Source organism: Elephas maximus, chromosome 1 (genome assembly GCF_024166365.1).
Source record: "Elephas maximus indicus isolate mEleMax1 chromosome 1, mEleMax1 primary haplotype, whole genome shotgun sequence".
NCBI lineage: Eukaryota > Metazoa > Chordata > Mammalia > Proboscidea > Elephantidae > Elephas > Elephas maximus.
The window spans coordinates 238,903,044-238,928,233 of record NC_064819.1 but is presented as its reverse complement, the minus strand read 5'-3'; the positions used below and the strand labels follow the sequence as shown (position 1 = coordinate 238,928,233).

Genomic DNA, 25,190 nt, shown 5'->3' with positions numbered 1-25,190 from the left:
AAAAGAGGAAGACCCTCAACGAGGTAGATTGACACAGTGGCTGCAACAATGAGCTCAAGCATAACAACCATTGTAAGGATGGCTCAGGGCTGGGCACTGTTTCATTCTGTTGTGCGTAGGGTCACTATGAGTCAGAACCAACTCGATGGGCCTAGCAGCAACGTGAACCTTGATTTTAAGAACAGATCTTAAAGATCATTCCCTATCAGCCCATGAAGGGCTCCCTTCTTCTTTTTACTTGCTGCATGATATTCCATTGAATGGCTGCACCGGAAGTTATTAACCCTGCCCCGTCAGTGGATATGCAAATGATGCCAAAATCCTCCCACATTAAAAACAATACTGCAGTGAATATCTTTGCACATATAAAATTGCACAAACTTGTCTATCCTAGGATATAACTCTGGAAATGGAATTGCTGGTTCAAAAGACTTGTTCGTTATCAATGCTAATACGTCCTGCCAAATTGCCCTCTAAAGATGTTTCCTTTCCAATTTGGAAGACCGAAGAATCGACACCTTTGAATTGTGAGTATACCACGGACTGCCAAAAGAATAAACAAATCTGTCTTGGAAGAAGTACGACCAGAACGCTCCTTAGAAGCAAGGATAGTGAGACCGTGTCTCACACACTTTGGACATGATAACAGGTGGGATGAATCCCTGGAGAAGGACATCATGCTTGGTAAAGTAGAGGGTCATCAAAAAAGAGGACGACCCTCAATGAGATGGATTGACACAATGGCTGCAACAGTGGGCTTAAGTACAACGATTGTGAGGATGGTCAGGATCGGGCAGTGTCTCGGTCCGTTGTACATGGGGTCTCTATGAGTCAGAATCGACTGCACACCACCTAACGATAACAGCATTCCAATTCCATTCCTGCCAGCAATGTCCCTGAGTCCTTGCCTCCCCACACCTTCACCCAAGGCATTTTAAAACCCTGAATGATCTGCATTTCTAGCCATATTCAAATTGTAAAAAATTCAATGTTTTCGTTCCTCTGCTTTGGTGCTAAATCTGAAAGTTGTGTTCCTGCATAGCGGAACCAGGCATGTCTCTCCAGCTAACGATCCGCCTCGTTCCCACATAACCACTCGGCGGGGCTTATATAAGCTTTATTTTCAACAGTCACGTTTCCTTTGCCGTTGTCGAGCTGTGCTATCTTTAGAGTTCTGTCTCCTTCTCGCCGAGGCCTCTGGTGTCAGAGTCCCCAGGCAGCCTCCTCCCGCGCCAGCTGTCCTCAACCTGGGCCGCGGCGCCTTCCCGCTGGTACTGTTACCCTTAGGGCAGCTCACGGAGCCCCCGCGTGCTGAGTACAAGGGCTCCGCAGGGTTTTCAAGGCTGTGGCCGTCCACAAGTAGCTCGCCAGGCCTTTCTCCCGGGGCTCCTCTGGGTGGGTTTGAACCCGCAACCTTTCCACCAGCAGTCTAGCACCCAAGCACTTCGGCATCGGCTCTCCTGGACTTCACGCCAGGGGCTTTAACACCCCCGGCACCGGGGTCCCCCCAGAGCGCCCGACGCCCTGGCCGGGGCAGAAGCGACAGCTGCAGCCGCTGAGTCGGGCGGCGCCGGAGAGACTGCGGGCATGAGCGGCAGCCACCGACCCACAGCCCTCCGGCGGGGCCGGCGCGGGCCCGGAGCGGGGCGGCGGGGACCGGGGACGGCGGGAGCGCGCTGCAGACGCGGCCCCGGCAAGGTGCCCTTGCGGAGCAGCACGCGCGCCCGCGGGGACTGCCGCAGCCCCGCCGCCGGCTCCCCCAGGCCGTGTCGCCGGCACGCCGCGGGCCTAGCAACCGCCAGCCAATCCCCGCCGGGCTCGCCCGCTTTACGGCAGCAGGCCCCGCCCCGAGCGCCGCTCTGCCGCACGCGCGAGCCAATCGGAGCTGCAGCCGGGGATCCGCCCCTCGCACAGGCCGAGGCGGGGCGCCCCGCGGCCGTCAGGCGTGGCCGCTGTCGTGCGGGCCCGGGCGGCTCCGGTCGCCGCGTCGGGTCGCCGGTTGTCATTGGGCTCGCGGGAGCGGCGGGACCGGCACGGCCATGGCGGGCGCGCTGGTGCGGAAGGCGGCGGACTACGTCCGCAGCAAGGACTTCCGCGACTACCTGATGAGGTGAAGCGGGGTTTCTTCCCTGGGCGGCCGGGACCCCAGAGCGACCCCGACGTGGTGGCCGTGGGCGCGGGGGCCGCGCGCGCAGAGGACGCGCTGCCAGGCTGACCCCGCCCGGGCCCCTCGCGCGCCCGCCGTGACAGCTCCGGGGAACCGCGGCCACGGGCTGGGGTCCCGGCGGCGCGACCGGCTCCGCTCCCGGGCCGTGTCCCCGCGCGCCCCGTCCCGGGCCGGTCTCCCCGCGCACCCCGGCTGGTGTCCCCTCGCGTCGCCCTTCCGCGGGGTCTCCCCGCGCACCCTGGGCTGTCTTCCGCTGCGCCCCGGTCCCGGACCGGTCTCCCCGCGCATCCCGGTCCCGGACCGGTCTCCCCGGGCATCCCGGTCCCGGACCCGCCTCCCCGCGCACCCCGGTCCCGGGGCGGTCTCCCCGCGCACCCCGGTCCCGGACCCGTCTCCCCGCGCACCCCGGTCCCGGGCCGGTCTCCCCGCGCACTCCGGTCCCGGGCCGGTCTCCCCCCGTCTCCCGGGCTGTCTTCCCCGGCGCACCCCCTTCCCAGCGGTCTCCCCGCGCCCCTCTCCGCAGCCATCTCCCCGCCGAGCCGCAGACAGCCGGGTCGGGGTGTCAGTGACAACACCCCCTCACTGAGCCTGGTCGGGCGCGCCGGCGCGGTTTCCGGGGCCGCTTCTGCCGAGCGTCCTGAGCGGGGCCGGGCACAGTGAGCGTGCGGCTTGCCACCTCGCAGGTGCACGGACGCTCAGGTGCGCGGTTGGGAAATACTGGGGCGGCGCTGCTGGCGGATCCGGCGCCCGGACTTTAATCAGGGTCGCGGTTAGATGGTGAGCGTCGGATGCTCCGCGGCCGTTATAAGGAGCTCCTGTTCCGTAGCAGTAGTTATAAATTAACTGTAAACATGAAATTTAAAAGAAAAATGTGATTATATCTAGTTTGGGTTTCGGTTTTTCTTTTTAAGGATGTTAACATTCAGTCTAAGCATAAAAAAAAATTTTTTTTTTTAGGAGGGGGGAAAATACGAATATTATCAATCAAAGTAAAATATGCGTCTCCAAGAGTATATTTTTTCTAGAATAAATATTTCTAGAAAATAAAATAATTTTCCATCAACTCTTCATGGACATTAATGGTGGAAAGGCCTGAAGACACATTTTCTGTACTTTATTTTCCATCTAACTTTCAGATGTTCATGTTTATTATAAGTGTGTAATGTAACTTTGAAACAGTTTAAAATAATTTATCAAGGAGTGCGATTTTAATAGTTTTTCTGTGTGTGATTTAAAGCCTCGGTGGACGACCTAGAGCTGTTCTCAGTAGTTAACAGGGTGGTAAAGAGGAAGTGATACAAGGGCGGAGAGACTTGCCCTGTTTGACCGTCTAGAGGGCGCAATGTGAGGGCTACTTGATTTTAACAATTTAAAAAGGATTGTCGTTGGGGAAACCCTGGTGGCGTAGTGGTCTAAGTGCTACGGCTGCTGACCAAGTAACCAACGGTTCGAATCCGCCAGGCGCTCCTGGTAAACTATCGGGCGGTTCCACTTTGTTCTGTAGGGTCGCTATGAGTCGGAATCGACTCGACGGAAGTGGGTTTGGTTTATCGTTGAGTACCATTGAGTTGGTACAGCAGAAACACCACCCGGCCCTACGCCATGGTATTATTATTATTTTTTTATCCTGAATTTCATTGCAAATACTGTTTACTTCTGATTTTTCAGGGCAGTAGGGTAAGAAAAACCCTGGAGTCCGCCACATGTAGGGAGGGCTTGGAAAAAGCAGTGTTACTTCTGACTTTCCAGAAAAGAGTTTCTGTACGTAAATAGGACCACGGTTAATGAGAATGGATGTTTAACACTGTGGAGTAGGGCAACCTTATGGGATTAATGTGTTGCGATTGAGTCAATTCCAACTCATAGCAACCCCATAGGACAGACTAGAACAGCCCCATAGGGTTTCCAAGGCTGTAATTTTTTTTTTTTATTATTCTTTGTGAACGCAGACTGCCACATCTTTCTCCCATGGAGGAGCTGAAGGGCTTGAACCAACAACCTTTCCGTTAGCAGCCATAGCACTTAACCACTGCACCACAAGGGCCCCTAGCAAAGTAGTAATCCGAGAATGTGTTCTTAATCCCTACAGTTAACGTTCTTGTGGCTTTGAGTGTTATTTTAGCTTTTTACTGATATTCTTGTATAAGGAGATTTCCTAATGGTGAGGTACTACAAGGAAGACGGTGTGGCAAACTGCACTGTGAAAGAGACAGGTGGGCAAACCCCACCTTTACCACTAACTTCGCAGCGGGATCAGCATGAAGCCATTTCCCAGCTGGAAGTGAATCCAGGCCTCACCTTGCCACATTTCCAGTCCCTCTAGCCAGCCACTTTGGTGGCAATTCCTCTCTCCGACCCTGAGGACCCAGAATTAGATCAGAGCTCATCCCCAGCCATCCTGAGCTGGGTCATCAGGGCCAGCACAGCTGCCTGTACCTCAGACCTGTGGCCTCCCTTCCTCTCTAGTCCCCTGGGACCAGGTCACAGGTTAGAAAACTATCTTTCTTCATTGACTGTCACCCAGCCACTCAGAGTTGAGTCTATACAAATCGACTGTGTCCTGCCAGCCCCTGTGGTTCATTGCCCCCTGAGAGTTCGTTAATTATAATGGCTCACAAAATTCAGACTGCTACCTATACTTACAGTTACCTGTTTATTATAACCAGATGGGATACTAGCATAGACACGCATCAGGCAAGGTCTGGGAGAGGTCCCCGCATGGCCTCCATTGTCCCCGGGACTGGACGTGCGAATCCCTCTCCCATGCATGGAGGTTCTCACCCATCCAGGAGGCCCCAAAGAGAGTGATCCCGGGTCCTGGGTCTCCTAGACACTGGAACCTCAATGAATATGCATGACCTGGGCCCTAATGCGTAGTTACTATCCACCTGAATAATGAGTCTGCATGGTGGCATCAGCCCCCTCCCTTCCTGAGGTTAGTCCCAGGTGTGGGACCCTGCAGCCCCTACTTGCCCAGCTGTTTTGGAAAACAAAGAGCACCTTAATTGCTCGGGCTATTTTCAGAAACCAGAGTCAAAGGGCCAAACCAAGTTCTTTGTCCCAGAGATAAAGGATAAAGTTGTATGTCATAATTAAGAATAAAATGATTATACTTTATCCATATAAAAAGATATGCTGATAATTACCTAGCAGTTCTATTAGTAGGAGATTTTGTTAAATTTATTTTCAAGGGGAAGAGTTAGCCCTGCTTCTCTGAATTTATATTTTCTTTTGCTAGGTGGGTTTCAGAGAGGCAGGCATTTCAGTAGAGCGCTTTACTTAGAGTCTAATCCTTTTTTCCAAGACTGACTTCCTGCAGCGTTAATGTTTGTAGACTGCCTTTCCCTCTACTGATTTAACGGAGTTACGCTGTGACTAAACGAGGAAAGGAAGAGAATTACAAGCCCAGGAAGTGCTGCCTCAGAGGGCACCAGGCTGGGAGGCAGAAGGACAGTTTGCCAGGAAAGGGCCCTGAGCAGGTCAGTCCCAGTGGACTCCAGCTACCTTCTCTACGAAATGGGTTCAGCGTGAATTCCCTGTCTGTCCAGCTGGCTGTGGGGAAAATGAAGCAGATGAGGGTGTGAAAGTACTTGGAAACCTCAGCCACTGTGCGTTTTTATTACATATCCTACTTTTGTGAGCAGGAACACTTTAAGTTTACTGCCATGGAAGGAGTTAAAATCTTAAGAGAGTGGAGCGCTGTGGTTGTGACCTGAAGTTGCTTTTCTGAGCTGACACGTGTTGTGGAGATGTCGATGGGCCTTGTCATCAGTGCCATTCTTGGCAGCCACAGGGGTTCAGCCAGGTTGCCAGTGACCGGGGTCAGAGCGCCGCTTCCCAGACAGCTGTCAGAGCAAGAACTTCTCTGCACGGAACTGGGGCTGGGCTGTGGGGCCAGGGGTGCGGAGGGACAGAGGGAAGCGCCAGCGACAGCAGCTCCAACCCCAGCTGTGTACTGCTGGGCAGACACCTCCACCCCTGCCTCCCCAGTGTGAATGACTACGTAACACTGCAAACCCCTTTCCTTTTAAATCCTCCCACACTGACTCTGCCTGAGTGTTCTTACGGCTTCCATTCCGTCCACAACTCCTCAGCTGTTCGCCTCCCCCCAGTCCACCCCATAACCTGGTGGGGCTTCACCGCCTGACAACCAGAGGAGTTGGGGAGAGGCTCATCGCAGGTCTTCCTCATTTTACAGATGAAGACTTGGAAACTAGGAGAGGCTCAGTCCCCTGGGCCCCCGGCTAGAAGTTGGCAGAGCCTGTTTACTGCCTCTAGCGGCCTGCAGCCCTGAGCCCTTCCCTCTCTGACTGCTTAGAGGCTGCGGCCAGCTGGGCCCAGGCTTCTGCAGGAAGCTGCTGCTTTTCCCGCTTTTTTCTCAATCCCAGAGCTAATCAGAGGACAGTTTTCCCTGTCTGTTCTCCCAGGCTTCTTGCTCACTGCCCTGCACTCCCTCACAGAGGAGCAGGAAGCCTAAATAAAGAAGACAGTGTCAGGAGGCTCTTCCCAGTGCCTGGTGAGCCTGTATTTTCCTCTTCTCATCCTGCCATAATGTGTCCCTAACCAGCTAAAGTTCTCCTGCATTCCTGTCACGGCCTACCAAGAGGACACACAGCTTCTCAAAACTGAGGGTATTCTAGGATTTAATTGCCTAAGTTATTTTCATGACATAACATAGTTGAGTTTTTAGGTAAAACATTTAAATTATATTTTACTTGAATCGTGAAGTTTTTTCAGTCACGTTATATATGATTGGAATGTGTTTTTCTTACTAAAATGGACCTCCAAATATTTTTTAAATGTAGATAATTTTTTCACCGAGAGGCACTGGTTAAGAGGACAGGCTCTAACTTAAGAACCAGATGTGATATATGTTCCCTGATTGGGTCTGGTATAAAAAAAAACAGCTGAAAAAGACATTACTGGGACAACTGGGGACGTTTAAATATGGTCTCAGTATTAAATAGTATTAAGTAAATTACTGACAGTTTCGTTCCATGCAATGATGATGTCCTTAAGTCCAGGTAAGGAGTACAGTTGTTATTTTACGTTTTCAGTGTCGGTTGGAATCCTGGCCCTGTTGCTTTCTAGCTGTGCGGCCTTGGGCAAATTACTTAACTTTTGCAGTTAGTAGCCCTTTTGTGACATAGAATAGTGCTTGACAAGGTAAGTGTTCCACCAGTTTCTCACTATTATTAATATTACATGATATCTTAGTCACCTAGTGCTCATATAACAGAAATACCACAAGTGGATGGCTTTAACAAAGAGAAGTTTATTTTCTCACAGTAAAGTAGGCTAAAAGGTCAAATTCAGGCATCAGCCCCAGGAGAAGGCTTTCTCTCTCTGTTGGTCTTTTTCATCAATCTTCCCCCGGACTAGGAGCTTCTCTGCACAAGGACCCCACGGTCCAAAGTTTGTACTCTGCTCCCAGTGCTGCTTTTTTGGTGGTATGAGGTCCCCCTGTCTCTCTGCTCCCTTCTTTCCTTGACATCTCAAGAGATTTCCTCAAGATGCAATCCCCTCTTGTAGACTGAGTCCTGCCTCACTAACACAACTGCCGCCCATCCTCCCTCATTAACATCATAGAGGTAGGATTTACAACATATAGGAAAGTCACAAAATACCAGGAGTCATGGCCCAGCTAAATTGATACCCACGTTTTTGGGGGGGACATAATCCAATCCATGACATATGATAATCCCCTGGTTTCTGGCACCCTGTTCTTAGTGCCTTCCATCTCTTCCCACCTATTCTTAATGGGGATTTTTGGTTAAGAACTTCCTAGATCTCTATTGTAAAATCTTCTTAAACTATTTCCTCACATACCTTGTCGCCCTTCCTCTCCTCGTGTTTCCCCTCCTGGATTTTTGGTTAAAAAGAACAAAGAAGAATGGGGAAGTACATTTTGAGATGGGGTATATCTCTTAATGATTGAGTCAACCAAGGTCCGTGGGGATTTATTCTAGCGATTTCCTCCCCTGCGTATTATCAGATTTGTATATTCAGGTTTTCACCCATGGCCGCTATTTGGGTGCATGTGCACAGGATGTTTTCTTAAGTAGAACCCGGATCACTTAAGGCCTTAGCCAGCCAGTCGGTGAGCACACTCATAAAGCCGAGACTAGTGAGATGTCTTGAGTGAACGTTCTCCAACTAATATGGTATTTGATCCTGAGCTTATTTTAACTTCTGAGTTTCCAGGAGGGCTTTAGTACTTACCACCCAGTTAAAAGGCGCCCTAGAGCAACAGGGAATCTGTCCCAGATTCCCAGCATGTTAGAGTTGATCAGACCTTAGAAACTGGACACTCCAGCCCTTCACTTGCCGCAGGAGAAAACCAATCTCTAGACCAAGCAGAAAACTTGAGACCCTTCTGTGCAGCAAACTTGTGAAGCCAAATCCAGAAATGTCCACTTGGGATTTAAAGGGGAAGAGGAAAGTACAGATATGGTCTTGTCCAGGACTGAGGCTCTGGGTGGGCCCCGTCTGTCTGCCAGCAGGCTCTGCTAGGGAGCTCTGGATTTGCTGACTGCTCTGTGCCTGGCTCTCAGAAACGGAAGGAAGCCGTGGTGTTGGGGCAGGGCCCGCCATAGGCGTCCACAGCTCTCCGCTATCGTCAGTCTAGTTTAGCCCAGAGCTGAATGTCACTTGTCCCAATTGTCAGAGCTCTCTCATTTGAGTTTGATGTAGAAAATCTAGTAAAACCTGGAGAGACTTTACAAAGGAAAAGCAGGTAAGTGTTTCCGGCCTGCCGTAGAGTTGGGGTCTGGAGTGTCTCACAGTGTTACCCACCTCACTCCCAGTAATGTTATAGGTTCCGCTGGCTTGTTGCTTGTAGGTTGTATCCTTTTAGTACTATAGAGCCCAACCCAAACCCACTGCCCTCAAGTCCATTCCGACTAATAGCAACCCCATAGGGTTTCCAGGCTGTAAATCTCTACGGAAGCAGACTGCCACATATTTCCCCCATGGAGCTGCTGGTGGTTGCGAACCACCAACCCTTCAGTTAGCAGTTGATCACTTTAACCACAGCGCCACCAGGGCACCTTGGTACTATATAAAAAACTAAGCAAGTTACAAATTACCTAAATTAGTATTTGCATACAAAACGATGCGATGAAGAAAGCTAACAGTTACTGTCAGTAACTTTAGGAAAATCAGACATGCAAACTGGCAGTGCCCAGGACATATTATGAAAATAAAAGTGAGGCTAGAAAAGGCCTTGAACCAGCACTCTTCCAGATTAAGGTGCAAGCCGCAGTGCAGGTTATTCTGGGGTGCGTGTTCTCACCCATTTCATCCACTTTTATGGCAGCTTTTTCATAAGCCCCACGTAGGGTGGTAGAACGTATGTTCCCAGTGCACACACAGCACGGAGACAACTGCCTCCAAAAGACACGTAGGTAAACGCCACTCACACCTCCAATGGCTGTCTGTCTGGGAACCCCCTTTTCCTTTTTTTTTTTATTTCTTGTTGTCTGTAACTAGTGCACTCTCTCAGACTGCGTTTCTGGAAACGCTGTATCTTAAAGTGCAGTCCCATAAGCAGAAATATACATAACCTTCATTGTTTAGGCTTCTACTGACATGTTGTGAAATAAAACCAAAAAAACAAACCCAGTGCTGTTGAGTTGATTCCAACTCATAGCGACCCTATAGGACAGAGCAGAACTGTGCAGTAGGGTTTCCGAGGAGTGGTTGGTGGATTTGAACTGCCGGCCTTTTGGTTAGCAGCTGCAACTCTTAACCACTGCACCACTGTAAAAAAAAAAAAACACTTGTTGCCATCAAGTCAATTCTGACTCACAGCGACCCTATAGAACAGAGTAGAACTGCCCTATACCGTTTCCAAGGAGCAGCCGGTGAATTCAAACTGCTCACCTTTTGGTTAGCAGTCGTAGCTCTTAACCACTGTGCCACCAGGGCTCCTGGTATGAGGTAAAGGGGATAAAAATAAAGTAAGATTTTATGTCAGCAGACCAAATAGGTAGAAAGAAAAGGGGTGGCCTGTCAGCCTGCCCAGAGCAGGTTTCCCTTTGTCTTCTGCTTAGTGATGTTGTGCCCTGCTTTTCCTCTGGGCAGTCAGGGGACAGGCTGTCAGAGTTCCTAAATCACCATGGTCTCAACTTAGTCACACTTCTGTCAGTGTTGAACATGGCCATTGTTTGAATGTTCTTGTATATAAAATAGGCTGTTTTAAATTCCCGTAAAGCACCAACAAGTATATGGGGGATGAATCTGTTGTAAAACATTTATCACTTAAAAAATATAAACTATTCTAAATTTACCTTTATAAATGTAATCACCTTATACTGGTCAACTGTCTGAAAGAACCAAAACATTTATTAGAACTTGAAAGCTGTATTCCAAATGACACCTGGGTAATAGTTAATGTTGTATTTTAGGAAGTTACTCCTGAATTTTTTTTTAAATGTCATTATTCCTTGACTGAATTGTGAAGGAATATTAAACTTTTAGTCATAAAACTACTCAAGTGTAGATTTACTATGAAAATAATGGTATAGGAGGCATTTTGCCTTCTTGCTTAATATATGTTGAGCGGCTACTCTTGTGCTTTAAGATTTTCTTCTAAAACCCAAAGGTTGTCTGTGCGGGTTTTTTGATACTTTGAGCTTTCTTCATGCTTGCAAACTTTCTTCATCTTCAGACTTCTCAGACTCAGTTTTAGGACTCAAATCCTGAGAGTTAAGAGACTGGGAAGGTCCTTAGAAACAGACATGTCGTTTGAGTCCTGGCAAAGTATAAACTCGGCTGAGGGCACAAGAGAAGGACAGAAAGACAGGCCAGCTCCAGACAATCACTCCGCCGCTGCCCCATTGTTGGCTCCGCCTGCTGCCCACACCTCAGCGAGGCTCGGACCCCACACCGAGCCTGCCTCTGAAGCAGCTCCATTGGTAGGAAGACGCAATGCTTAGGGGGCGTTGAGCTCTGTTAAGGGTGGTAGGAAATTCAGGAACAGTTAACGATAATGATTGAACAGCGTGATGGACGTAATTAATGTCGCCGTGTGACAACTGTAGAAATGACAAATGTTTTGTTACCTATGTATTTACCACAATAAAAAATTAACTTTTTAAAGTTCCTTTCATGTTACAGAAGGCATTCTTTTATACAATTTCACTAATAAAAAAAAAAATGATGCATGTTGTCTCCGACTTACAACGTATTAGAGTTACAACAAACCACACGTAGGATCGTCCATTTTTGGTTTTGTACATCTTATGGAGCCTGGTGGTGGAGTGGTTAAGAGATCAGCTGCTAACCGAAAGGTTGGCAGCTCAAATCCACCAGCTGTTCCTCGGAAACCCTACGGGGCGGCTCTACTCTGTCCTATAGGGTCGCTGTGAGTTGGAATTGGCTCGGCCACGGGTTACAGTTTTTATCGTTAGTAACATGTACTACATACAGTGTTGAAGCAGGTAGTTTGCCGATGGCTCGTACCTATACGTTCATGTGTAATGTTTCCAACCCCAAAGGCAAAGATCAGACTAATAAAAATGCTGATAATGAAAGACAATGATGAAACTGAAACAAAAATGAGGTATCTAGCTTATGTCAGAACCGCCCTAGGACGGTCGTCAGAACAGAACCCCATCCCAAGTCGGGGACTACCTGCGGTTCAGCCTCAGCTGGGAGGATAATGTCTCCCCTGCATGAAATTGCAAGGCCACAAGTGAACCAGTGAAAACCCTTCTAATTTTTCTTTTTTACCTTCACTGAAATAAATAGTGAAGGCAGCGTACCAAATAAAAAGGACATGTCTGCAGTTTTACATTATTGTCCTCAAATTACAGTTAGTGTGTTGCAAATTTGTCTTTGGCACAGATATTAATATATACTAGAGCCATTTTTTTCTCTCCACAATTAATGCTTTTCAGCTCTTTGAGTAGTTGATTCACACATGCCAGGCTCCCATCACCCTTTCAAATGGAGGTTAGCACTGATACTAGAAAGGAGAACAGTGGAAGGGTGGCCTCTATTGTGTCTGCTGACACAGCTGGTACCCTGCAAACCATCTCCCAGATGTCCAGGTGACAAAGCCTTCCATCTCTCCCACCTGAGGTCAGGGTGACAAAGCCTTCCATCTCTCCCACCTGAGGTCAGGGTGACAAAGCCTTCCGTCTCTCCCACCTGAGGTCAGGGTGACAAAGCCTTCCATCTCTCCCACCTGAGGTCAGGGTGACAAAGCCTTCCATCTCTCCCACCTGAGGTCAGGGTGACAAAGCCTTCCATCTCTCCCACCTGAGGTCAGGGTGACAAAGCCTTCCATCTCTCCCACCTGAGGTCAGGGTGACAAAGCCTTCCGTCTCTCCCACCTGAGGTCAGGGTGACAAAGCCTTCCGTCTCTCCCACCTGAGGTCAGGGTGACAAAGCCTTCCATCTCTCCCACCTGAGGTCAGGGTGACAAAGCCTTCCATCTCTCCCACCTGAGGTCAGGGTGACAAAGCCTTCCATCTTTCCCACCTGAGGTCAGGGTGACAAAGCCTTCCATCTCTCCCACCTGAGGTCAGGGTGACAAAGCCTTCCATCTCTCCTACCTAAGGTCCGGGTGACAAAGCCTTCCATCTCTCCTACCAAAGGTCCGGGTAACAAAGCCTTCCATCTATCCTACCTAAGGTCTGGGTGACAAAGCCTTCCATCTCTCCTACCTAAGGTCTGGGTGACAAAGCCTTCCATCTCTCCTACCAAAGGTCCGGGTAACAAAGCCTTCCATCTCTCCTACCTAAGGTCTGGGTGACAAAGCCTTCCACCTCTCCTACCTAAGGTCTGGGTGACAAAGCCTCCTATCTCTCTTACCTAAGGTCAAGCCCAAACACATCCCTTCGTAGCACCTGACGTTATTGAGTGTTTGCCGTGTGCTAGCCCAAAGCTAAATGCCACACGTGGCCCGTATGGCTCACTCCTCACGGCCATGCCGTGGGTTGTGTAGATGAGGAGCTGAGACCTGGACTCTCTCTTTTTTTTTTTTTTGCTGTAAGTGAAACTTTACAAATCAAGTCAGTGTCTCATACAAGAATTTATATACGCCTTGCTATATACTTCTAGTTGCCCTCCTCCTAATGAGACAGCACACTTCTTCTCTCCACCCTGTGTTCCCGTGTCCATTCAGCCAGCTTCTGTCCCCCTCTGCCCTCTCATCTCCCCTCCAGACAGGAGCTGCCCACGTAGTCTCATGTGTCTACTGGAGCCAAGAACCTCACTCCTCACGAGTATCATTTTCTATCTTATAGGAGACCTGGACTCTCTTGTGCTTCTTTTCTTCTCTCTTCTCAGCCTAAGTCTCCCAATCTCGCCCAAGGCTGTCAGCTTTTCCCTCCAGCTTTTCTGTCCCCCTTCCAAGTAGCTCTCAGTTCACACAAACAATTCTCGTGGGTGGCATAAGCAATTAATCAGTATATAGCAGAGTTCCAGGTAAGAGGAATTTTGAAATTGAAGACGTACTTTCAGCTTTAGATCTCCTATAGGTGCAGTTAAATTTATTTCTTAATCTGGAAATGTGGTCTAACAGCACAAATTATTTAACAGTGGGCTGTCCTGGAAAATCTTGGCCATAGCATTGCAGAGCCCTGCTTGTGCTCAGGATAGAGTTGTACAAACACAGGTCGTGGATACAGGGACTGGAGGGGCGGCAATCACCCCCTGCAAAGTTACCTGCATACTCTCGTAAAACGAGCGTAATTAGTGCTGACTTCTTGCCGTTACCCCTATTCCATTTTTAATGCTGTCTCTTAGTTTTGGACAACCCTGTCAGAATTGAGGGACATTAAATGGTGGGTTATTGCATTTAACAGGGTCCTTAGAGCGACCTTATTCTCAGATTGTTTTATAATCACTGGACCACTGGCAAAGTGAAATAATCAATATTGTTTTGTGATCATATATGTGTGGGACTTTTCAGATGGAGCAGGGGTGAAGACAAATTAATTTTCTCTTATTCTCATACCTTTATAATTTGTACTGGGCCACCTGTTGTAAAATAGGGTACAATTTTAACTATTCTAAGATGTAAGGAGGGAGTCCTAAATTGAAAACTAGATTATCTCCATGCTGAAATTTGGGGTTTTAAGTACTATGTCTTCCTGAAAAGAACATTTTGAATAGCACTGTAGGTGACTGTTCACATAGCTTACTGTGTCCCTCTTAAAAGGTCACCAAACCTCGCAGAACCAGGACACTGGGCTCAGTTTGTCCTTGCTGTGAAATTCAGTTTCTATCATGTAATTTACTAGACAGGTTCTTTCTCTGGCTGTAGATATTTTGTGTAATAGAACCTATTTTGAAGTATATTGTAAGCACTGTCAACAAATACAGTCAGGCTGTAAATCGGAACCCCTGACCTCCAAATCCAGACAGCTAGGAGAGTTGTTTGACCTTGAATAGGTTTATAAAGGTTTTTATCATTTTCCTTCAATGACTCTTTCACTAGCTAAACTTTATAATTTTGCTTTAACCAAACTATACCCTGGCAAGAGAAATTGCCATTTCAGAAATAAAAATAATTCACTGTAAAATTTTGATGTATTTTTAAGTGATACAGAGTTCACCGTTCACGAAAACAGCTTGCTCAGCATTGGAGGTTTTTACTGTCCATTCATCCACCAGGATGTTTTTGTCTGTCTGTCCTCCACGGCAGGCCCTCTGCAGGGTCTAGAGTTCTGTGGTGAACGGGATACAGAACCACGCCTTTGCGGACTTGCTTTCTGGTGGCAGTGTGGTCATGTGTAGAAATGGAAAGTTCCGTTGTTTACAGAACTCCACAGCGTTGTGCTCTCGCCAGTATGTCATTGTTCAAAGAAACAGATCCCTCTGAGGCCGCACTGCCTCTGGCCACATGTGGCTGCTGAGCACCTGAAATGTGGCAGGTCCAAACCGAGAGGTGCCCTAAGTGTGAAACCCATAGCCGACTCCAGGAGGAGTGCAGAAAAGAGAGTCAAATACGTACTTTCTGATTGCATACAGAAATGACAATATTTTTAGGTATCGGGATAAGTAAGCTTATCAAAATTGATTTCCGTTTCTTTTTGCTTTTCTTAACGTGGCTTCTAGGAAATTTTAAATTGTGTGTGTGATTCAGATTTGTGGCTTCCATTATATTTCTATTGGGTATTGCCTGACAGCGTGTATCATACACGTATTTCAGAAATTGGAAGGTAGCCCTGGAATCCTGTACTAGATAAAAAGTATGTATTATAAACTTCCTGAAGTTGGATATTTTAGGAAACTAGTATTAAAATTATGTTTACCTTTTCTGTTCTTTTTAAGAAACATTTTAGGTGTAGCTCAGTGATTGCCATCGTCAGATCGTCAGCGTGTGTGTGTGTGCTTCTTAAATTGTTTTAAGGATTAAGCTTATTTTTAATTGTGTAGAAATTTAATTACATTAAGTCAAATTTGTTGTTAAAAATGTTACTAGATCTCAAACAACTGAAAAATACCTGTTTGGAATGTGGGTACATGTGGGAGGTTGGAGCTATGGGACAGAACTGAACCCTTTGAAAGCATCTCATCTTTTCTTATTTTTTTTTTTCTCCCCATGTCTTCCTGTCTGAACCTCGCTGACTCCTCACAAAACAGCACGGTAAGACATTGGTTTCTTCTCCCTTTCCCGCTTTCGCGGAGACTCCAGGGTTAACAAGGCCGCAGCCTGCAGGCCTGGCCCCCCGCCTGCACGCACCCCCGCATCGTTCTCTCGCCAGCTCTCCACGTGGAGCCCCCTGCACGGCCCTGTCTTGGGTAGCTCACCCCACTGCTGTTTTTAGAAAGGAGCGTGTAATGACTCCATTTACAGGCGTAGTCGTAGAGCCTGACAGCTGGGGAAAGGAAGAAAGGAGAGAAGGGGGCTGGTCTCTCTCTGTTCGCGGAACCTGTTTTCGTGGCTTCGTTTCTAGACGGTGGCTAGGCCATAATGTGCGCATTTCACTTGAACTTTGTTTTAGCCACTGTTTCCTTTAATGGGGTAGAATTGTTTTTCCATTGAATCCAACATATGCTAATTTTCTCTTTTTAAATATTAATCATGAAATTCTTTTTCTAGAAATTGACTAATGGCTATCTGACAGCGTACATCAAACATGTATTTCAGAAATTGGAAGAAGGCACTAGAATCTTGTATTAGATAGAAAGTACGTATTATAAACTTTCTAAAGTTAGATATTTTAGGCAACTAGTATTTTAATTACTGTCACTTTTATGTTCTTTTTAGGAAATGCATTTTAAGCACAGCTCACTGCTCACAGTGTGTGTCTGCAGTTAAGTTGCACAGCTCTGCCTCATGTAACCCTAATATCCCTCACGCTCAAACTGCCAACACACACATTTGGCTAGACCTCTCAGGCGTGTTGGGGCCCAGGTGGACACCCTGGTGTGTCGCTGCATCAGCGCCAGCTGTGAGGAGCCTGGCGGTGGTCAGCTGTGTTTGGTGCCCCTCCTAGAGTCGTTCCCCAGGCTCTGTTGGACCCAAAGTGTCTGCCATCAGTGTGGAGCAAGGGACAGAGGTTAAACGGGGAAAGATGGAGATAGACCAGGTGGGAGGAAGGCCTGGTCAGAAAGGGGGAAAGGAAGATCACTGCAGAATAGCAGGAAGCTCAACGACGCACTGAGACTAAACGGGCACACCAGCCTAGGGGCGAAGTCAAGAAGACAGGAGGGGACAGGAAAGCTGGCAACGGGGAAGACAAGGTTAAGAAGGGGAGAGTGTTTACATGTCGTGGGGCTGGAATCCAATGGCACAAAACGATATGTGTATTAATTGTTTAATGTGAAACTGCTTTGCTCTGTAAACCCCTTCATCTAAAACACAATTAAAAAATAAAAATAAAGTTGAACAATGCAGTGATACCAAATGAAGGACTGGTGGGAAGAGAAGCAGGTAGGCAAGGGATGGGAAGCACTGTCCCTTAGCAGAGGCCTGGTAGGAAGAAGAAAAGCCTAAATGGATGACATCTTGAAGTCTCAGTAGGGATGTCTGACTCAGATCATCTCCAGCCTGAAGACACAGGACCAACAACCCAACCCAGGATCTCTAAAGTTCTGTCTTTTATACAGCTGTGCTTTGACAGGGTTTGTAACTTGGACATTGAACCCTACGGAACTTACATGGCGGCCCTTAGGTGCTCTGAAAATCTTAAACATTGCCACGTGTCTTACGTTTCTGCATATTGAAGTAAACACTTCAGAATATTTTTATACCATGCCAAATGTAATCCACATTTATTTTTCTTATGTTGCCTTGGTTTCCCCCTTCTTAACGGAATTTTGAATTTTAACAACTCCTAGTCAGCAATAGAAAAGCAAGGTCTAGGAACGTATTTGCTGATCTGACCTTATCTTAAACACTGCGATAGGCAGAAATAAAGCCAGGGCCATTTTTAGTTTAATCTCCTGGTAACTAAGAAGGTCACTTGGCCAATAATGTGTGGTTTCTTTTAGGTTTTAAAATATTGTTTGCAACTTTGGTATTAATAAAACAGTTGTAAACTTCAATGGTCAAAAGCCGCTGGACTTACCTCCTTTCAGCCTCCGAGGTTAAACGGAAAGTAGCTGGACATGGACAACTGAACTTTGGTGTCCTTGGACGGCTGTAGTTGTAGTTTTAATGTTTTTTGCTACTACTTCGAAAGTACTTTCCAATCTTAATTTCTTAGTATCTGGGACCCCAGCCGTTGATTTCCTGGTTCTCTGATCTTAGTACAGCTCACAGAAACTGAAAGACAGTTTCTTCCCTTGTTAAGACCCTTTCCTCAGAAAAAGTATCCAATGTGTGTTCTACAGTCTGGGAGATGTTGACAGATACTTTAATGAAAATGTGAAGAAACAAAAGCTTTGATAGATTGAAACATTACATTATGGAGAAAGGTGCTAACAAGGCTGAAGGTGTGACAAGAATGAATTGTATCAGAAGTTAATCTCGTGGTTTTTTTTCTTAACTTTATTGGGCTTTAGGTGAAAGTTTATACCTCAGGTTAGTTTCTCATTCAAAAATTTATGCACATACTGTTTGGTGACATTGGTTGCAATCCCTGCAATGTGACAGCACGCTTGCCCTTTTCACCCAGGGTTCCCTGTGTCCATTTGTCAAGTTCCTGTAGCTAATCTCATCTTAATGTGACAATCAGATATTAAACCAAATCTAAATGGGGAGAATCAGAGATTAAACCAAAACCGAACCAAACCTACTGTCATCAAGTCGATTCTAACTCATGGCGACGCACATATGTCAGAGTAGACCTGAGCTTCATAGGATTTTCAACACTATGATTTTTCAAAAGTCGATCACTAGGCCTGTCTTCTGGGCACCTCTGGGTGCGTTTGAACTGCCAGTCTTTCAGGTAGCCGTCAGGTACTTCACTGCTTCATGTAAGCATGAAAGCTTGTTTCACAAGTTCGGTGTTATTGTTTAAAGTGAGTTGGCAGCTGTTCACAGTCCCAGTCTGACTTCCTCTCTCCCTTTTTTCCTTGCATTTTCTTACAGCACTTCTGGGGACCCGTAGCCAACTGGGGCCTTCCCATTGCTGCCATCAATGACATGAAGAAGTCCCCAGAGATTATTAGTGGTCGGATGACGTTTGGTAAGGATGCAGATTGGAATAACCGGGAGGAAAGCAAATGGAGGTTCGGATTTTATTTTGTAAAAAGCGACCATCAAAAACACCATTGCCGTCCAGTCAGTTCCATCTCATAGCGACACTAGTGGTGTGATGGCACAGCTAAATTAGTATGATTTGTTCCTTAAATTGAGCACTTGCCTGATTGTATCATGGGCATTTGGGCCACATCAGTACGGTTTGGTCTGAATAGCACTTGATGAATTTCACTTTAGTTTGATCACGATATGTATACAACATAATCGAAGAACTTGTATTGGCTAACCTAATCAGTGCATCTTCTTTTGATGCCTTCTGCTTCAATTAATATTTCCCTCGTAGAATCCTCCAGTATCGCAACTTGAGGCTTCAATTTTTTCTTCAGTTCTTTCAGCTTGAGAAATGCTGAGCCTGTTCTTCCCTTTTGGTTTTCTATCTGCAGCTCTTTGCACATGTCATCATAATACTTTACTTTGTCTTCTCGAGCCACCCTTTGAAATCTTCTGTTCAGCTCTGGAAGCCTCAAAAGAAGATGGAAGGAATACACAGAGTCATTTTACCAAAAAGAATTGGTCAACGGTCATCCGTTTCAGGAGGTAGCGTATGATCAGGAACCAGTGGTACTGAAGGAAGAAGTCCGGGCTGCACTGAAGGCATTGGCCAAAAACAAGGCTCCAGGAATTGACAGAATACGAACTGAGGTGTTTCAACAAACTGATGCGGCACTGGAAGTACTCACTCATCTATGCCAACAAATTTGGAAGAGAGCTGCCTGGCCAAATGGCTGGAAGAGATCCATATTTATGCCTATGCTCAAGAAAGGTGATCCAACTGAATGCAGAAATTATCAAACAGTATGATTAATATCACACACAAGGAAAATTTTGCTGAAAATCATTCAAAAGGGGCTGCAGCAGTATATCGACAGGGAACTGCCAGAAATTCAGGCTGCATTGAGCAGATCTACAAAGGACCTCCTTAAAGTGTTGAAAAGCAAAGATGTCACCTTGAAAACTAAGGTGTGCCTGACCCAAGCCATGGTGTTTTCAGTCATGTCATATGCATGTGAAAGCTGGACGATGAGTAAAGAAGACCGAAGGAGAATTGTTGGAGAAGAACACTGAGTATACTGTGGACTGCTGAAAGAATGAACAAATGTGTCTTGGAAGAAGTATGACCAGAATGTTCCTTAGAAGCAAGGATGGCGAGACTACATCTCACATACTTTGGACATGTTGTCAGGAGGAATCAGTCCCTGGAGAAAGACATCATGCTTGGTAAAGTAGAGGGTCAGCAAAGATGAGGAAGACCCTCAACTAGAAGGACTGACATAGTGGCTACAACAGTGGACTCAAGCATAACAATGATTGTGAGGATGGTGCAGGACCAGGCGGTGTTTCGTTCTGTTGTCCGTAGGGTCGCTGTGAGTCGGAACTGACCCGATGGCACCTAACAACAGCAATCAGTGCATACCTCTGGGGTTTTACTTTTGTTTAAATATCAGGTAGCTCGTGCTGACGTCTTGGGCTTGTAGCAGCAGGCACCGTCCAGCAGTCACTAGCAAGAAGTGATGTAAGGACTATGAAGGCATTGAAGGTGTTACCCCTCTCTGGTGAAGAAGGAATGTGATCAATTTGAAATATTTATCTGAGAAGAATAAAGATCTTGTTTGCCTTTTAGATTTCATGTGCCCACTTGAAGAGTGGACCATCTTAATCATTCTATATAGCCAGCCTAATGGATTTATGTTATGAACTTTATCTGGAAAAAGTGTCCTTAAGGTTATTTGAAACCCTGATATGTGAACATAAAACCGTTGTTGGAGAATAAATAGCAGTTCTTTAGGGTCATGGATTATAAACAACATGAGGGACAGAAAATGTGGCCAGAACTGGGTTTTGCTTCCTCTTTCTAACACATATGTTCCTAAAGTGCTTTAAATTATAAGCAACAAAGACACCTAGCAGTAATCAAACTCACGAGCCTCCTGTCCACAGAGGCATTAACTCTGACCCCCGTCAAGGGTTCTAACGTACAAGGTTCTTTTTTGATTAGGGAGTTGAACTATTGTTTGCTATGGTCGTGCTGGCTAAGCTTTCCAAACGTGAATCGTTGATTTTCTTTGTGGTATTTCTGGCAGCTCTCTGCTGTTATTCTCTGACGTTCATGAGATTCGCCTACAAGGTCCAGCCCCGGAACTGGCTGCTGTTCGCGTGCCACGCGACCAACGAGGTGGCCCAGCTTATCCAGGGAGGTCGGCTCATCAGACACGAGTAAGCAGATGCGGGGTCTTGCTTGGAGGGCGTGGGGGATGACGCGAAGATCACGTCCTAGGGGGCCGTGAGTGTACAGGCGTGCTTCCGCAGACGGGGAGCTGGACTCAGAGCGAAGATAGGCTGTTGAATTTTAAACAGTGACCTGGCAGCTAATCCAGTGAAACGCAGACTCTCTTGTTAAAACGTTCAAGTTCACTAATAGGATATTTCAAGCCCTGGTGGCTCAGTGGTTAAGAGTTAAGGTTGCTGACCAAGAGGTCGGCAGTTCGAATCCACCAGCCACTCCTTGGAAACCCTATGGGGCAGTTCTGCTCTGTCCTGTAGGGTCTCATGAGTCAGAATCGACTCGATGGCAATGGGTTTAATAGGCTATTACTGTTTTTATAAAATTGCAAGTTGATGTCTAAAGGTGTCTTTTTAAAGTTGTCCGAAGGCTCTGAGGCTGGCAGCGAGGTTTCAGTTCTCCTTGAGTCTTTCCTTGTGTTTACTTCCAGGATGAGTAAAAAGGCCTCCGCGTAGCAGTGAACAGTGAGGGCCTGCTCTCTGGAGGGACAGCATTGCCGCCGCCACTGCCACATCCCAGGTTCCACCTCACAGATAGCTCACCGCGGAAAAGCAGGCTGAGTGCCGTTCCTCCCAGCCAGGCTGTTTTTCTAGAAAGAGCTGAGAGTACTTAAACCAGCTCTCTGCTGCCTTACAGGTACTGAGTATTTCACTTCTCTTCACAAAGAGTAGCTCAAAAATATGCAAGCAATTTGATAATTCCCAATGATGGTTTTAGCTGCAGTAATACATATATTCTCTGTTAGAATTTACTTAATGAAAACTGAGGAGAACAAAATTGGTCACTACTAGCACTTGGAATTTTTGACTTTAATGATCATGAGACAACCAACAGCTCACCACATACCTAAAATCTTATTCCCAGGGTTGGAAAAAGTTATCTGTGTATTTCCATGCAGTGTGTATATTGAAATGCTGTAACTTAATGACAATAAATGATTTAAGTATTTGTAAAGTAAGTGTCTTAGTTATCTAGTGCTGCAGTAACAGAAATACAACAAGTGGATGGCTTCAAGCAACAAGTTTATTCTCTCACAGTCTAGGAGACTAGGAGTCCAAATTCAGGGCACCAGCTCCAGGTGAAAGCTTTCTCTCTCTGTGGGCTCTGGAGGAAAGTTCTTTTCATCAGTCTTCCCCTGGATTAGGAGCTTCTCAGCACAGGGACCCGGGGTCAGGTCCAAAGGACTCACTCTGCTCCCAGTGCGGCTTTCTTGATGGTATGAGGTCCCCTGTATGTTTGCTTCTCTCTTTTATCTCTTGTAAGACAAAAGGTGATGCAGGCCACACCCCAGGGAAACTCTCTTTACGGTGGATCAGGGCTATGACCTGAGTTAAGGGTGTTACATTCCACCCTAATCCGCTTTAACATAACCTAATCTTGCCTCATTAACCAGGCCAGTGATTAACATTTACAACATATAGGAAAATTCCATCAATCACAAAATGGAGGACAACCGCACAATACTGGGAATCATGGCCTAACCAAGTTGACACATTTTTTGGGGAATACAATTTGTCATAGTCATCTAGTGCTGCTATAACAGAAATACCACAAGTGGATGGCTTTAAAAAAGAGAAACTTATTTTCTCACAGTCTAATAGGTTACAAGTCCAAATTCAGGGTGTCGGCTCCAGGAGAAGGCTTTCTCTCTCTGTTGGCTCTGGAAGAAGGTCTTTGTCCTCAATCTTTCCATGGTCGAGGAGCTTCTAAGGTGCAGGGACCCTGTGTCCAAAAGACGCACTCTGCTCCTGGTGCTGCTACTTTGGTGGTATGGGGTCCCCAACTCTCTATTTGTGTCCCTTTCGTTTTATCTCTTGGTGTGACCTGGGTCAGGGTGGTGTTACAATCCCACCCTAATCCTTTTAAAATAAAATTGCAATCACAAAATGGAGGAGGAAAAAAAAAAGAGGACAACCACACAATTCTGGGAGCCATGGCCTAACCAAGTGGACACATATTTTCTGGGGGACACAATTCAGTCCATGACAGTAAATATGATTAAATATCTTGCTATGTTTGTTAGGAAGCTGGAGAACAGCATCCCTAAAAGACAATTACAGGTGAAACATGGAATTATTTGAAGGTAATTGCAGCGGCCTGGGGAGAGGCACGGGCACTCCCGGCCATTCAGAACACGTTCTTTTTCTCATGGGCAGACATTAGAAGCCGCGCCAAAGTCCTACCTGAGAACAGCGGTCCCTGACGTGTTCCTCATCTGTGGAAGCCCAAGTCGATGATTTGTGTGGAGAGCTGGGGATGGTGTGCCCTTCCAGGGGAAGCTGTTGAGGTTGCAGTAGGACAGGGTGTCGACCACATGCGCTGGGTACTTGGTCAAGACCAACCTTAAATTAACTAGGAACTGCCCTGAAGAGGTTTCACCAAATGGCCGGAGGTTTTCTAAGGGCACGGGCTTGACTTCTGGGTTTACATTATGCAGGTAAGTTACCATTTTTTGGGTCTAACTTGAATATTTAAAAAGTTCTAGTCTCAACTGCCAGAAGATGAGAGCTGCAGGACAGCTTCTGGGGTAGAGAAAAGGGGGTGTCAGCCAGCGCTGGGCCCTCCGGGTGCCCCCTCCCCCAGCAGTACCCTCCTGCACTTTTTCCTCTGCCCCCTAAGCTCCCCAGCAGTACCCTCCTGCCCTTTTTCCTCTGTCCCCTGAACCCCCACCCCGCAGCAGTACCCTCCTGCTCTTTTCTTTCACTCCCCTTGGGGCTCTGTGCAGTTTGCAAAGTCATTCCTGCATGTTCTTTCTTTGAGGCCCCACACGGCCCTGTGACGGAAGCGGCACAACGCTGTTTCCATTTTGGACACGAGGGAAAAAGAAGCTGTGTGTCTTTCTGTCCTGAGGCTGTCACAACAAAAATACCAAAAAAGGCGTGGCTTACAGGAACAGAAATTTATTGTCTTACAGTTCTGGAGGCTTCAAGTCCACGATAGGGTTATCAGCAGGGCCATATTCTCTCTGAAGGCTCTAGGGGAGACCTTTCCTTGTCTCTCCCCACTCCTAGTAGCCCAGGCGTTCCTTGTCTTGTGACCCCATCACTCTCATCTCTGCCTCTGTCTTCACGTATGCATCTTCCTTCTGTCTCCATGTCTCTGTGCCTCTTATAGGACACCACTCCAGTGGGATTAGGACCTACCCTACTCCAGCCTGACCTCATGTTAACCTAACTGACAACATTTTCAAAGAAAGAACCTATCTCCAAATCCAATCACATTTATAGGTAGACAGTTGGTCATGTTCCTCCTGAGAGCTGGAACTCAGATCCCATCTCCGTTCAGTACATTCTCGGAGTAGTTGCTTCCCTAGTGTTTTGACGCGTGTTGATAAAGAGCGTGCTAGCACGCTACATTAGCCATAAACGAGGACACCATTCAGTCCATAGCTGTGTGAAACTGGCAGGGTTGGCATCAGACCATGCCCTGGGGCTCCTGGGTCAGGTCCCGTGGCCCAGGTGGACAGCCTTGGCCAGGTAACGGTGCCAGTCCACTGCCCCCTCAGGCACAGACCCTGTCTTTCCTAGAATTTGTCTTGCAGCATTTGACTAAAACCGAGTTGAGGCCAGTTAAAGGAACTAGAGCCATCAGTTGGTTTAATGAAGTGAAAACACAGTTTGCTCCGTTTTTATATCATACGAGTAAAATTAAAACAAAAACCAAACCTGCTGCTGCCATGTTGGTTCCAGCTCACAGCAACCCTATAGGACAGAGAGAACTGCGTCACAGGGTTTCCAAGGAGCAGCTAAGAATATGGCCTAGCCAATTTGACATATAACCTTAACCATCACACGTGAAATCGCAAAAAACCACACTCCAGAACAAGATTTTCTTTCTTTTTTTTGTCTTTAAGATTCTTGGTTGATTTAAAATTGCCATATGCCAATGTCAGTCCTTCGCCAAAAGGACCTTTAGAACATCTGGGAACTCAGTTTATAGGAAACAACCTTTCCAGAAGACGATTGGCCCAAAAGTTAATTTCATTTCCTTCTCCCTGAACTTCTGAGGTGGAAGACAGGGGAGGGGGGCGGCCCTGGCTTCCAGGCCTGGACAAGTTCCTGCTGCTCTCCCAGCCT

At 47.0% G+C, this 25,190-nt stretch overlaps 1 protein-coding gene and 1 long non-coding RNA gene across 4 annotated transcripts; both read left to right on the top strand.

Annotated features, from left to right (window-relative positions):
• The first annotated feature begins 1,931 nt into the window (after nt 1-1,931).
• MPC1 (mitochondrial pyruvate carrier 1) lies at nt 1,932-23,541 on the top strand. 3 transcript variants are annotated; one of them, XM_049905260.1, is made up of 5 exons: nt 1,932-2,110; nt 7,200-7,203; nt 18,663-18,759; nt 20,915-21,047; nt 21,545-23,256. In XM_049905260.1, exons 1-5 carry the CDS (start codon nt 2,040-2,042, stop codon nt 21,567-21,569), a joined length of 330 nt encoding a protein of 109 aa, XP_049761217.1. In that variant the 5' UTR covers nt 1,932-2,039; the 3' UTR covers nt 21,570-23,256. The 3 variants fall into 3 exon arrangements, 2 of the variants coding, with proteins under 2 accessions (XP_049761217.1, XP_049761208.1); XM_049905251.1 differs by lacking the exons at nt 1,932-2,110; nt 7,200-7,203 and adding an exon at nt 16,216-16,314 and having other exon boundaries at nt 21,545-23,257; XR_007519822.1 differs by lacking the exons at nt 1,932-2,110; nt 7,200-7,203 and adding an exon at nt 23,271-23,541 and having other exon boundaries at nt 21,545-21,750.
• On the top strand, nt 12,007-12,940 carry LOC126087689 (uncharacterized). Its single transcript, XR_007519827.1, has 4 exons — nt 12,007-12,475; nt 12,550-12,623; nt 12,661-12,734; nt 12,920-12,940. It is a non-coding gene; the product is annotated as an uncharacterized LOC126087689 (long non-coding RNA).
• Nucleotides 23,542-25,190: the final 1,649 nt, after the last annotated feature.

Bases quoted from the DNA above. Each gene is read 5' to 3' on its own strand.
- MPC1 (XM_049905260.1), top strand. From the start codon at position 2,040: ATGGCGGGCGCGCTGGTGCGGAAGGCGGCGGACTACGTCCGCAGCAAG. The intron at 18,760-20,914 runs GTAAGGATGCAG...TATTTCTGGCAG, and splicing joins TAGTGGTCGGATGACGTTTG to CTCTCTGCTGTTATTCTCTG. The intron at 21,048-21,544 runs GTAAGCAGATGC...GTTTACTTCCAG, and splicing joins GGTCGGCTCATCAGACACGA to GATGAGTAAAAAGGCCTCCG.